A 14,417-nucleotide genomic window follows, 5' to 3' on the forward strand; every position below is an offset into this window, starting at 1 on the left:
CTCTTGTGTCTCTTCAAGGATGGGGAAAAATGAGAACCTCCTCACACTTTATGCATGTGATTCCACAAATATTATACAGGGACATGACTTCTCACTCTGTATTTTACTTCAAACCAAAGGCACGTTTATCTGCAAACACAATCAGTTCAGGCTTAGCAATGGGGGAAAAAAAGGCAGGCAACAACAAAATACCTGACCAAATATGTAAATTAGTTTCTGTAAAAAGAATGATAGATTAGGGTTTTCCAGGCCAGAAAAAAAAATGAGTAAGGAGGAGTATGATGGAAGGTCATCATACCACACATACAAAACTTGTAAAAGATGAGACTTCAGCCAACATGGGAACCAGAGGGCATTATACTGAACCAACCATTTGAACACAACGCAAGGCAAGGGGCTCTTTACACAACATCTGTCTCTGCAGGGCAGGTCTTTGATCACAGCCATGCACTGGGGATGGCCAGAATTTATATTGGTTCAAAAGGCAACTGGACAATTTTACAGGAGAACAAACCCTAGGTCCTGTGATGTCTCCACTGGTCACAGTACTCAGAGAAACCACCACTGTGAATTTGCTTTATGCAGCTCCCTAGTTGCTACCATTGGACACCAATGAAGAAAGATGATGCACATACAGTGGATTTTTGTCTGAAGAATAATGTAACCCTGAGGGACATTCACAGGTTAAGGGGAGTTGGAGAGTTTGCTCTGCTGGATTCAGACCAGCGCAGCACCATTTTATGCCAGAAAGACTCTCTGTTCTGTGGTCTAAGGCAGCACAGATACTTCAAATGAGCTTTTCCAATGTAACACCTATGTAACTGCAGATTTTCTACTGCAAAAATTCAAAATCATGAGTTACACAATTTTGTAACTGTTAGAGGTGCCAGAGTGCATTCAGGTACTGCCTATGGCCAAACATGCTTAATTAATAGAAATCACATGGAAATGCTTCACATACAATAACTGTATGACAGAATGTAAGCTTTACATTCACATAGTTTCACCTGGAGAAGGGGTGGAGGCAATTTTCAGATGCTCCAACATTTCTACAATTATGACTGCAGTATAGAGAGGAGATCAGATCTCAGTCCTTCCAAAAAATTTTGTACCCCCCTGTAAAAGTCTACATATACCAGGATTCACCTGGACAGTCCAAGCTTATTTTTCAGTATCCACCACAAATCTCCTCTTTTCAGTCAAGTCCCAGAGCGCTGTCTGCCAAGTGAAACATTTACTCATGGTATTTAGGTGGGGGCTGGAATACTAAACAGTGCTATTGTCTACGTGAAACCTGTAGGAAAATCTATATCTAACTAATTTTTTTCCTCTGTTTTTTAGAGGGTAGTTTGCTAAAAATAAATATTGTTGAAATAGCTGTGCTTCTGGGTTAGTTATTTCATCAGAACAGGCCCAACTACATGTACTCTAAATTTATATGAAAAAAGTTGTCTTGCTGTTCAATTAACAGGATGTTCTAATTTTAGATGTCTCAAGAGAATGTGTTTTATTCCTTGCCTGCTTTAACCTTTTTTGATGCAAATTTGACATATTTTCTTCCCTACTGTCAATACTATAGTAGTGCAAAGACATGGATCCAAACACCTCTTTGCAAAAGTTTTGTTACATCCAAATTAGATTTCCCTGAGACATGAAAACTATTTGTGGCAAGTAATACAGTGCTCTGTACTAAATAACAACATTCTGAACAGCTGCCCTGAAGCAATAGAAATATACTTTCTTCTCCATTATTAAAAAGTAATTTAGTCCCCTCATAGGAAAAAAACCCCAAACACCACAGGTTGAAAGGTACAGCCCAACAGCAACAGAAAACCTCTGAAGTTTTTTTCTAAGGAATTACCAGGAATTAAGGCGGTATTTTCCTCCTCCTTCCTGATTTTTACCCCTCTAGCACGGCCAAGTGGAGGCAGACAAAGTGTGTCATTTGGGGAGAGCAACACCTCTGCAGAGTCCTTTCCACTTATCCAGCAGCTGGACACAGCCCTCATCAAAATTACATCCACAATCCAGCAAGTTCATCCAGTCAAAAACCAGACAACAAAGTCTTTAGCTTGAAGCCTCACAACAGTTTTCACGAACAGAGCACACAATGCAGACCCAGAATGTGAATCCAATTGCTTAAAATAAAACAATTACAACAAAATATAAAAAGAAATAGTCACAGAAAACAAAATACATCAGCTTAATAAAAACTTCTATAAAATACAGCATGGAACTGATTCTCAAATACATGATGTGGACCACTTCTGTAATTCCAACCACTATTTACTGCAAAATGAAGGAAAGTCTGTCAAATTTAAGAAGATGAAAGCAACAACACTCTTCAATTTTTCAGAACCGCACTCAAGAGTCATTATTGAAATTATGATCACATCACAACATAAAAATTCAGGCAAAGCAAAAAACCATTCCTGAGTCACCCCATTTTAAAACATTCAAGAGCTTTTGAGCTCACCGCTCAAGAAATTGAGGAGATATGTTAGTTTTCTGCAGGTTAACTAAGCTGTTTTAACAACAATTTTGAATTAAACAGATGCTAAGCACGTTTACACAAGACTTATTTCAAATTAAGAGTGGTTTACTTGAATTTAAGTTTGGGAAAATGCATTTTTAAGCTAAATAGACAGATGCTATGCTCAAAACGCAGTGAGTGTTTACACAGAGTTCTGCCCAGAGTTCAGCTTCATCTAGGCATCCCCTTTCAGAAAAGCAGCATCTCTGCGTAGCAATACATCTTTCCCAGAAAACAGGTCATACATACTCCTGGCTTTTCCTTTCCAAAAATCTTCCCCCACTCTTCAAGTACATAGCCCCATACTCCTTACATGTTGCCAAGCAACTTCTCTATCTCCTGCTTGAGCAGAAATAAATCAACTTCAAAAGAATGTGTCCACACTTTATGCAGGATAGAACCTGGCCTCAGCAGCTTTGATCCAAAAAGCTGTAGCTTGTGTTCCCAAGAAAGGTTCAGGGGGAAATAAAGGGATATAGCCAGCAGCAGCATCCCAGCTGACACTACTGCTGGCTGCACGAGGCCTCTCCTCCTATTTTATCCAGTATAAATGCAAACTACTTATCGTCAATATGTTTAACTTCAAACTGTATCAAAGGAGAGAGTTTTAATGCAGTGAGATATGTGACAGCTGAGAGCTGGAGTGCACACAGCCTCTCCCAACTCATTCACACAAGGTCATTACAGGAATAAACTGTATGAAAGCAGCTCCACTTCTCAGAGCTTTCATCTCCTGGCTACTCTCAGATTATCATGAGCAGAGAACACACCATAGCTCCTGAAGCTATTAATATGGATGGCTTCCTCACAGCCATTGTATTAATTTTTACATCTTGGATCAATATGCAAATTATTTTTAAAAGGGAACAAACATGAAATGACAATTTAAATGAAAGGAAGGCAATAAAAATGTAGCTTCTAGCCTTGTTAAAACATCTGCTTTTTTCTACTTTAAGAAGCCTTTTAAATACATGCCTCAGCTTTCTGTTGGTAACAAGTTTCAGTATTAGTCCAACCCACAACGAGTGGTTTACTAGGCTGAAAGGAAAAAAGACCAAAAAACACTTGTTGACGCTAACAGGGACCTTGAAGCAAGGACATACAAAGAAAATATTCATGATCAGCAGACTCTTAAATTGAATACAGAGTGACATTCATCTAGACAGCATTATTTCAGAATTTGGGGATAGACTTTTACATTACGAAGCCCAAATGTAGTTCTAGTAGGGAGCATGCATCTGTCAGTCTGCAGACATGAGTCATCACCACCACAGTGTAATCCCTCCTGATCTGCAAACAGGTGCATATTTTCATGCATGGACACACATCCTCTTTAGGGGAGAATTTGGTCCTGAAAGCTTAGAACTCCTGAACTCTCCTCTCCTGAAATGACTGTAAGAGAGTTGATAAAAATCCAACAGTTCTTTGCATAGGTGCAAATAACTAACTGTAGTTTGAAAACAAAGAGCCACATTTTACTAGTATGATCAAAGTCTATGAGTCGATAAAAATTATTGCAAAGATTTGTAGCAAGAAGCAGGCCAACCAAGATAAATGGCAAAACCAGAAATAACATGATCGTTCAGGTTTGAAAGGCCACATATAGCTCTAAAGCAGGCATAACCCCGATTTAGATTTAAAAGTGCTGAGAATTGCTGAGCTATCAAAACTCAATTGTGTTAATCATACTAGAGAACCTGAGAGCAAAGGATGGTTGCCACAAATGGTACAGGGGGGAATGCCAGCAAGTGGGCAGCAATTAGTCAGCCCCTGCAGGAAACTGAGATAGGTAATTACTGCTTTTGAACACTGAAAGACCAGAGAGGTGATGTAAAGAAAATTGTAATATAGCATAAAACTAACATGTCTACTATGCCCATGACTGTGTTCATTTGTAATTATACAGTCTACTTTATCTCAGATAATGCAGGTAATTTGTAGCTCTTCTTGACTCCTTTAGGTACAGTGTCCTCATAGTGAAAAAATATAATTCAGATTTTTAACTTCTTTGCATCCCAACGAAATTCTTCAAGGCCTGAGCAAGATTGTTATTGAATCTGTGTCCCCTCTGAGCAGGCAGATGGAAGGAGTGGTAAAGGGACTTGAAAAGCTCAAATTCAGGTGCAGTAACAATATCTCCATTGAAAGCACCGAAAACAGTGAGCTGGCCTGCATGATCCCCTTAGCCACTGCAAAGGGCAGTGGGATGAACAGATGTACAAACTGCCAGGGAATGGCACTGACACACGTTGCAAATCCTAGCTAGATATGACACCAACAGTTTAAGAAAGATACCTTTAACAAAATCAACATGATTACCAAGTTCCTTTAATATTCAGTCTCCAGATGCTCTCACTGTCCTGAGTGCAAAGCCACTGTGTTCATGGGGCTAATGCAGGAGTAGAAGTCCTGTAAGTTGAGGATTTGTGTTTCATTTTCTATTTAACCTTTCAGCATGAAATACAAAATGGCACCCACTAATAATTATTATTCACTTGTAACACAAAGGCTGTTGTACATAATCCCATGCATTGTTATTGCTATTCCTGGTTGGCATTTAATATATCAATAAGCATTCATTGTTTCCCTCAAAACAATTTAATTATATTTTGTCAAGATACAAACTCTAAAAGAGTACAAATTTATAAAAAAAACCCAAATCTTTTTGTGGTGCTCTTCAGACTTCACAGTGTGCTATTACAGACAAAACATTTGAAATCTAAGCAGGGTTCAAGGCAGAACTCTGAATCAGAGATGGTGGTATATTTGCCATTTTTTTGGTTAGAACAGTACCTTTTGTTTGCTGGGTTTTTTTTAATCCTATCTAATTTGATTTCATTATGTGAAGGAGAGAAATCAAACATAGCATCTTTTTAATCATTCAGAGCCTATGCAACATACAACTGAACAGCAAAGGCCTTATGAAGTAAAGCAGATGGACTACATTATGCATGTGCCCAAGCATTTTAGGAAAGCATAAAAAGAATTCCTGGGCAGTGGTGACCATAGAAAAACTTGGTTCTCTTGTGTAAACAGTGTTTTCCCCAACAGCTGTATTCCTCTTCCTGTTTATTCTTCGCTTCTGCAGAATTCTCTTAGTTCAGTCACATCTGTATTTCATTTATTTTTAAAAAATATTCCTTTAGCTATCCTCCTAGACTTTTCAGATTATTAAGGCTGAGGGAATTTTCCAAATCTCATTTCTCTTTTCATAACCTACTCTGGTCATATTTTTTACACTTCATTTAGGTTCTGATTTCACAAAATGATCCTCATGGGTAACAGGCTTTGCCCACATAGACCAACTTGCAGGGTTTGAGTTTTCATTTGAGCAACAGAAATTGTCTAGGCAATCATCTTTTCTTTCCCATTTTCAGCATAATGTTTCAGAAAATAGTGTTCAGTTGTTTCTAGAATTTTTTTTTAAATCCAATATTAAATTTAATATTTACACATTTCTATAATTATTAGACATGAGAAAATTCTTGGAGCTTAATTTTTATCCCACCATGTTTGAGAGAGACTTTTTAATACTAGGACCAAAACCAATTATTAAATAGAAGTTAAGACTACTGATTTAAATCACCAATTTTTTTTAGAATATTCACTGTACTCTGTGGAAACATTTTATATTCTGCTCTTTAAGTGAAAAGAAATTTTTAGGATGTGTCTGCCTACCTTTTCACAAAAAAAATACAAGTCTGAAAATGTACAAATAACCCAAATCTACCTTTTTTGGATTTCAGCAAGGTTATATGAAACAAAGTTGTTAAAAAACTACATTGTATCTGTAGTCTAGCACTTAATTTTATTGTACCTTACAGCCATTTTTCTGACTCTCACCTCAAACTCCTCTTTCTTAAAAATAACTGAACAGATGATGAACCATTTCTCAAGGGCAAGCATTAATGTCTGGAAGCAACCATATTCTACAAGCAATACCTCTAAAGATGATGTAATCTGTTCCAAGAAGTCTGTTTCTATTTTTAAGTGGCTTACTCTTATTATGCTTTTAAAAGGGCATCTCCATCACGCGTTGTTTTGCTTTTAACCCAGTAACAATCATCAGTGATATTTAAAATACATGAAATGGCTTCAGAAAATAATTGATTTTTATATCATTATGTACTCCGAGTCTTAAAAATGGTACTTGAAATGGTAATTTAAAGTTGTAAGACTATAAAACTCTTTTACTGTGAAGAACATTTTTGCTAAAGGTCATGTTTTCAAAAGAGGTACATCTTTCCTAACTGCCTTAAAGTGCTTGAGCATTTTGTATGTGAAATATCTTGCAATGTTTTGGTTTCTCCACTTAATGTTACTAAATACAAGATTGGAGAACCTGGAAAGAACATTATAGCAGAAACTCCTCAATGAAAACATGCTCAGCACTGGAACTCCATCTGCTTTTTCAAGGACAGAAAATAATGACAAAGCAGTAACTACAATTTTGATTGAAGAGCACTTTTTAGTGTGCTTTGTTTTTCGCTACCCTGATTTCTAGGTAAATCATGAAATTTAGCATTTCCAACACCATATACTTTCATACTAAAACAAAAAATGACTTCAAAACCCATAGTCTAGCTGCTATTCCCTACCACAATGAAACCAAACCTAGTCTTGATGGCACAGGCATGTCACAAGAAGTGATATGTGTAGGTGTTGCTTATCAACGTATCGTAAGAGCAGGCTGTTATCTCTATCTCTGCCATCACATTGCTACACTAAGATGTGGACCTCAGAGTGCATTTTGACATCATCTTACTAATTTTAGGAGACACAGCTACCTTGCAGACAGTATTACTGCATCTCCTGGAAGCTTGCCTATTTTTCTAGAGAGCAGAAGCAGGAATCCAAATCAGTGAAGGGGTGGGGCCTTTTTTTTTAAACTAAGATTTTGAACCAAAAGTGATAAAAATCATATCTATAAATGTGGTAGGTTTTACTATCTCAGATTCCTAACAGGTATTACGAAAGCCACCATTCTTTTTTCACATTACAGTGCCACACATCTCATATCCAGCATACGGTCTACTAAAGCAACTCAGATCTTTCCAACACCTCCAGAGCACAAACACCAACATGTGCCCTCTCACATGCAGGGGCCTGTATTATCATCACCTCAAGATAAATGTGCTTTAAGTTTTTCACATGAAGTTGAAATTTACTGGGGAAGTATCACCTAAAATGAAACAGAGATGACTACTGTTTGAATTTTTTTTTTTTAATTATTTTTGTTAATTTTTAAAACCTAAGGTTGGTCAACAGTGACTACCCTAGCTGGCTCTAAACATCCATCAGTTACACTGCTATTTGTAACTATGACAACTTAGAGTCTATTATTTACACCATTGTGACTGCCATGGCCAAAGATATTTTTCTTTAAGATGCTGGTGTACTTTGCTGCTTGGAAAACCAAAAGACTTTCCAGCTCAATATCATCTGCAGATGTAAATAGCATTAGCACATTTTCTCTTGGTTGGCTTTTAATAATTGAACTAGAACATGACCAACAAACACCACCACAAATTTCTAAGAAGGTCACCCTCAAATGAATTATATTTATTAGATATAGAAGAACACTTGGAAAATATATTACAGATGCACAACTTTGTCCTGGCAGAAAGAGAGTTTAGTTGATCTTTAAGTTACTTTCCATCTTTAAATTCTATGATACTCTGAAACTTTGTTTAGTGTTCCTTGGCCAATATTCTCAACTCTCACCTCCTGAGAGCTCTTATTTTTCTACTAAAGTTAAATTTGCTTTTCCAGTAATCACTCATAAGGAAATGCAACAATCTAGATTTGCAATTTGTTTTCCATTAAATGAATAGTTTGACTAAAAAGGCAAAAATATAAAAAATCCCAACATGTAATGTTATTTATAAACCTGTGTTTTTACTCGCTCTTCAGTTTGCTAGCTTCTAAATGCCTACAGATTTCCTTTTCATTTTATTTTTACCAGAAACTGAAATTTACTTTCCAAGGATGGCAACTGCTAAGTCTGTTCTTATTTCAAAGATCAGCATCATATTTGTTTTTTCTCCTTTCCTAGGCTTTTTGCATTTTCTCAACTCTCCAAGAGTTTTCAAAAGTAACAGAGAATTAAAAAAAAATAAAACAATACTCAAGGACATTTCCACAGTGCCTTTAGGCTTGCTGGGGTGTTTGCAGCTGATGGACAGGGGAGTAGCAGATGATGCTGTAACATGGCACAGCACCTTCATCATCACACAAGCCAAAATGCCCTCGTGCCAGGCAGTGATAACAGGCAAAGGGACAGCAGGGGAACAGGGATGTAGGTCCTGAGTCTTCCTGAAAGGCTGCAGCAGAGGTATCTTATCTATACTTGCTGCAACCTTTACAATGAATACTTACACTTCAGTGTTTCCCTTCTGGCCTTTTATTCAACAGATTTACTCATATCTTCATTATTTCCCGGCTGTCCACACAAGTTCTAACTTATAAAAAATAAAAGATATGCAAGGAAAGCTTTCACAGATCAGCTACTCCCTATATTGGTACATTTATAACAACAACAGTTTAAGTTATCGTTACGTCATTATGAGTTCTTCTTGTTGAACTTTCCTTCTTCTCTTGTCAGATTTATCTTTAAATGCCGTCTAAGGGCATTTATTTTGTTTCAAGTATATAAAGGGCTACAACTAAAAAGAACTGGAGATAAACTGTATCCAAACAACTCAGCTGCAAGCTTGCAAGTTTCTCAACAGCTGCATGCAAAGCAACAGGTGACTAAGGTGACTGGGCACTAAGATGCAGTGCAGCCTATCTCAGGGAGCCCAGCATAGCCACTGGGTATTTACAAAGACATTCCAGCTTTGGTTCAAGCCTCAGAACGAAGGGGACGCAGAGGAGTACAAGAACGATGGAAGCGAAAAACAAATATAGAAAGGATTAACCTGCTTTATCAGTGTAGCATGATAAACAACCTATCATGCCACAGATGTAATTTTCTTATAGTTAGCCTAAAGGTCAGCATGGCAATTTTTTCCAGCTCTCACTTTTTACTTGTTAGGGATGGCACTGAAATGTATAGATTTGATGAGAAAGTGTATATTGAATTGTATATGCATCTGAGATAGCACAGGCAAGTAGAATTAAACAGCAGTCCCTCCTGTACTCCTGTGGGCTGCACATGGAAGGCTGCTGCCTGGCATCATGCTGGAAGAAGGACACCAGCACTGGGATCATTTGGTCTACATTTTTACAACATCACAGCACAGTTCATGTTATAGTGTACAGTCTCCAGACAGATAAAAGACACTAGATGTAAGAAGCTTAAAAACGTGATCAGGGTGGAGAATTTGGTAAACAGTTATTAACTCATTAAAATTCTTCTAAATATCACAGCACTGTTTAGATGCTCTCAAGGAACACTTCAAACTCTGAACTTGGGATGGAAGACCTCTGTAACCAGAACAGCACTGGACTGTTCATAAAAACTGCTAATAGGAAAAAAAAAGAAGTTACTTAGCATTTATAGAACTCTGCAGGGAAAAGTAAATACCTATTTCCTTAGTTTGACTCAAGTAGCTACAATTACATAGATATCTTCAAACAACAATGTAAAAAGGCTGCTCTGCAGTGCTCTGAGACACTCTGAAAGGAGTAGTGTTGCTAGGTCTTGCATACTTAGACTGACGCCTTAAGAACAGCATTAGAAAATTCTTTCAAGTACCTCATTGTTTTGAAAGAGAGCTACAAAAATGTCAATGTTTTAACTCAGATTTTATCAGCTCTGAAAATACTGACTAAACTATTGATCTTTTAGCCTGAGCTTTTCTGAGGGAAGGTATGAAAACCCATCTGGATTGATTTAACTTTGGTCTCCAAAAACAAGTACCATATCTGTATACATAATGATACATTAAGGATTACATTATAAGAGGCTACAGACTTGAAAAACAGTCCTTTAACTAAATGATATGAATACTGCTGATGCACTAGGTGCATTAAAGATTGTTAAACCAGCACTGTTTACTTGAAATAAAAAAACACCGTTTACTAAAGTAATACTTTGGATTTTTACAATCTGAAGTCTGAAGAAAACTTTCTTTCAAGTGCTCTGACGGGATCAGCTTCAATAACTACTTGGTGGTGTATCACTCAATATGCAGCTCCAGCTCAAAACACTTCTCTCTGGCAATGGCATTATTTAAGAACCAAAAACCTTACACAAATAATTATAACATCTTTCTCAACACAAAACTAGCACGACTGCTTAAATTGTTGTTACAGAACCAAAATAAGTCCTAAAACCTCAGCATTACACTGCCACACTATGGCACAATTAAGATCTGCAAGCAAAAATAGAAAAAAAAAGACAATAAAAACTTGTCTACTTTAATTATTTAGGACTACAGTATCCACCACTAATTTTTGTAAAGCACTAAAAACAAACTTAGATCTTGCTCAGTAACAGCTATCTAGGAACATTATGCTCGAGGATTTTATTTCAGGTTTTTTTTTTTTTCCAGATTCAAAAAGGAAAAGTGTACTTGTCTTCAAGTATTAAATCTTCAAAGACTAGTTTGATATGCCTGTTGCACAGATGGGGTATGTGGGGAAGTGGATAGCAGGGGCATTTCTTTACTTTGTTGGCTACAAAAAGTAGAGCTTTTTGTTCTCTGCATTACAATGTGAACTGAAAGGTTTTCAGTTGACAGCCAGTTGGAGAAATGTTCAAAAGACTTTCAAGTTTGGTTTTTTTAACTATTTGAGGTCATGCTACAGAATTGTAGAATCTACCTTTTTTTTTTAATATAAGTTTATATAAGTTAGAATGTAACTTATTTCAGGCCTAGAAATATTTAAAATACTTAGTATTTCTACATTTTTGCTACTAAATTTTGTAAGAACTTAAAAAAAAAACCAACTTTTTTTTTTGCTGACCTTGAAGCACAGCAACCCAAGATGGCTGAAATTTCACATCTAAGTTTTTACCTACAGCAGCTCACTGTACAAAACATGTTATTTTAATTACTTTTCCATTTATGTAATTTATGCTTTCCATAGCATTTATGTTGCAAGAAAATTATAAATCAGTCTTCTATGACCATTATCAGTATTGCTTTATTCATTTCTAACATTCCATTTTTAAGTGTTTTCCTAATAAATCAAATATTATACATAAGCAATCAGCTGAGGCCAAGACCATACCAATTATTTTACCTGCAGGAACTTGCCATTACAAACATTTGCCTTAGGGCATAATAAAATACATGTCTGGTGCCACAAGACTTACAGGAATACCCTGTACTGAGGCATTAAGTAAAGATTAGATGACCAGCTGGGGTACTATTTGTTCCATCCCTTTCTTAATTGCTATTGTCACCACTTTGGTTTACAAAAAATGGCATAGTCAGATTCATGCCAGTCCTTTCCTTTAGGATGGTTTATTCAAGCTTTTAAAATCCCCAATTATATATCTTTCATCTTCCAACCCTTTCAGTTACAGACTGCTTAAGCCATCAATCAACAGGGTTTTTCTCTTTTATACATTACCCATCTCTAAGCCATATGCATACTTGTACACTTTAATACAATTTCTGTTATTAGACCCCTGCTTTCAATTATGACACAATTTCTGTAAATTTTTTTACTGCCTTTAATCAAAGCATGTGCCACTAGATTATACCTATGATCCTAAGTCTTCCTTATAGCCAGCATGTATGAACAGCCAACTGTGAACATTACAGACTTTTAACAAACTCTGCTCTAGGGTCTCACTAGAAAATATGAAGGTCTCATAAGCATTCCTGAACTGTCACAGGATCAGCCCAAATAAATGCTATGCTCTCACCTGGTGGGAAAACTGCAGACTACCACTTAAGACTTGTGATTTTGCAAGTCTTTTGGGAGGGGAGGAGTTTAGCAAACTTGAGTGACACTGAATCAAGATTATTTATGTAGAGTGCCTCCTTAGCAGTTTTAGTGTTTAGCAGAACTGCATAAGGAACCTAAAAATAAATTCCAGATTTGCAACTCCTCCCCAAAATCCAACAATAGCGAATTTTGCAAATGTTGGTCTTTAACTGCCCTCAAAATTTAGCAACAGATAGTAGAGCACTTCTGTTATTCTTTTTTTAGTTGCAAAAATCAATGTTCCCTTCCCCCTCTGACAGCAGACATATCTTCTTCCATTAGTCATTCAGGCACCACCACAAAATTCAAAATTAGACAACCTTCTTCAAAAATATATCTTATCTAAACTGTAAAAATGTATGCTGAAGTTGAATATACTACTAAAAATGCCTTTCCTTACAGCCCACACAGAACAGATTAGTTAGGATAAATGGCATCCCTACTGCTTCTCAATTATGCCCTCCTTGGAAGAATCAAACCCATGCTTCATTGTCATTAATTAGGCAACTCCTTCTAGGAAACTAGAGGAAACTTCATACCTTCCTGAACTTTTCCATCTGCTTATAAAGATCTGGATCCAGCTCCTGAGACACATCTTTCATCCAGAGTAGAGCTCCTCTGTATTCAGTCCGATACTGTTCCATTCTGTTCACTGTCAGCCACGTGTCTGAGATGGCCCTGTATCTGAAAGTCTCCACTTCTTGATATAATCTACTGAGAGGAGTACGGAGTGCTAATCTGGGGGGAAGGCAGAAGAAGGAGAGGAATATGTTAAACATATATCCAACTCCTGACAGTTTACTAGCACTCAAAAAAACCCACACAGCCAACACAGCTCACTTAAGTGCTAGTGTATGTCCAGACGATTTTTCAACATGGTTGGAGGTCCACATGAAACAGAATAAATTTTGCATGAATATTGTGTTTGCAACCGTTCTGTTCAAATAGTGACTTTTCAATTACACGAGTGGAAAAGAAACCTCTTCTGCTGCACCTATGTATTTTATTTTGACAAGCCACTTGTATGTTATTACCATTCCTCTTCACAAGTTTCATTTAACAACTATAAAAATATACCCAAGGTAATTTATTACTGGAAAAATATCACAGATGTATTAGGATTGTTATGCTAAACATCACAAAAAGCACTTCCATTAAGTGGAAGTCATATTCCAGATATCTGAGTTTTTTCCTTTTTTTTTTTTTTTTTTGGAATTGCAACAATTCCTTTGAAGGACATTTACCTTTTGAAAGGATTTAGATGTTTTCCTAAATGTTTCTTCTGGCAACCACACTTGGGAAAGGCAGTAGGGGACACTGTTGTCCTCACTATGCCATCACTTCAGCTACTAATGGGATCTCAAAACTAGACAGGATTACTCCTTTTGCTTTGCTTCCTCCTGCTGCTTCTGCTTTCCTCTTGGTTTCTAGCAGCACCTCACGGGAATGGGTTCAATCAGTTCCACACCAGCACAGAGTTAGTTTAATGTGGTAGGAAGTTCCTTGGCATAAGAGAATTCCTAATTTCACCTCCAGTAACCCAAGAAAGGTCTTCTTGATCTCCAGCTATGGAGCTAGCTATGAGCATCAAACATAAATAAAAGCAGTCCCAACTTCAACAAGAGTTTGAGGATAGCTCAAGAGAAGAAAGACAAATGGTTTTATTTTTATGTGAACTTATTGTAAAAGATGCCTTAAAAATGCATTGAGCAAGAGCTATAAAAATATGTGAATTTATTGTGACTTGTTCTTTTCCACTACATTTTTTCTCATTTCACAGATTCTTACCTGGATATCCAAAGGAAAATTTAGTTTATGTAGATATGCACTGAGATTTCTATTAACAGTTAAGCTTCATAAAGAAGCAAGTCATCAGCGCTTTTGCTCAAAGGTGTTTTACATATGTCTTAAAGATCCCAGTCATGGCTGTTACTGGAGGTGCTAATGACCAGACTCCAGTCCAAAGTAAACATAGGAAATTCTCAGTGCTCTCCCCCCC

General features: G+C 36.9%; 1 protein-coding gene across 4 annotated transcripts in view; it reads right to left on the reverse strand.

Moving 5' to 3' along the window:
• Positions 1–14,417, reverse strand: part of ICA1 (islet cell autoantigen 1) — a 59,345-nt gene that overhangs the window by 34,954 nt on the left and 9,974 nt on the right. For all 4 annotated transcript variants that reach the window (XM_008629935.2, XM_017729326.1, XM_017729325.1 and 1 more), the window contains exon 6: positions 12,958–13,156. In XM_008629935.2, the coding sequence (XP_008628157.1) occupies positions 12,958–13,156 (199 nt within the window). The remainder of the gene's footprint in view (positions 1–12,957; positions 13,157–14,417) is intronic.

The sequence above is a fragment of the Corvus brachyrhynchos genome, unplaced genomic scaffold, assembly GCF_000691975.1.
Source record: "Corvus brachyrhynchos isolate BGI_N302 unplaced genomic scaffold, ASM69197v1 scaffold142, whole genome shotgun sequence".
Taxonomy (NCBI): domain Eukaryota; kingdom Metazoa; phylum Chordata; class Aves; order Passeriformes; family Corvidae; genus Corvus; species Corvus brachyrhynchos.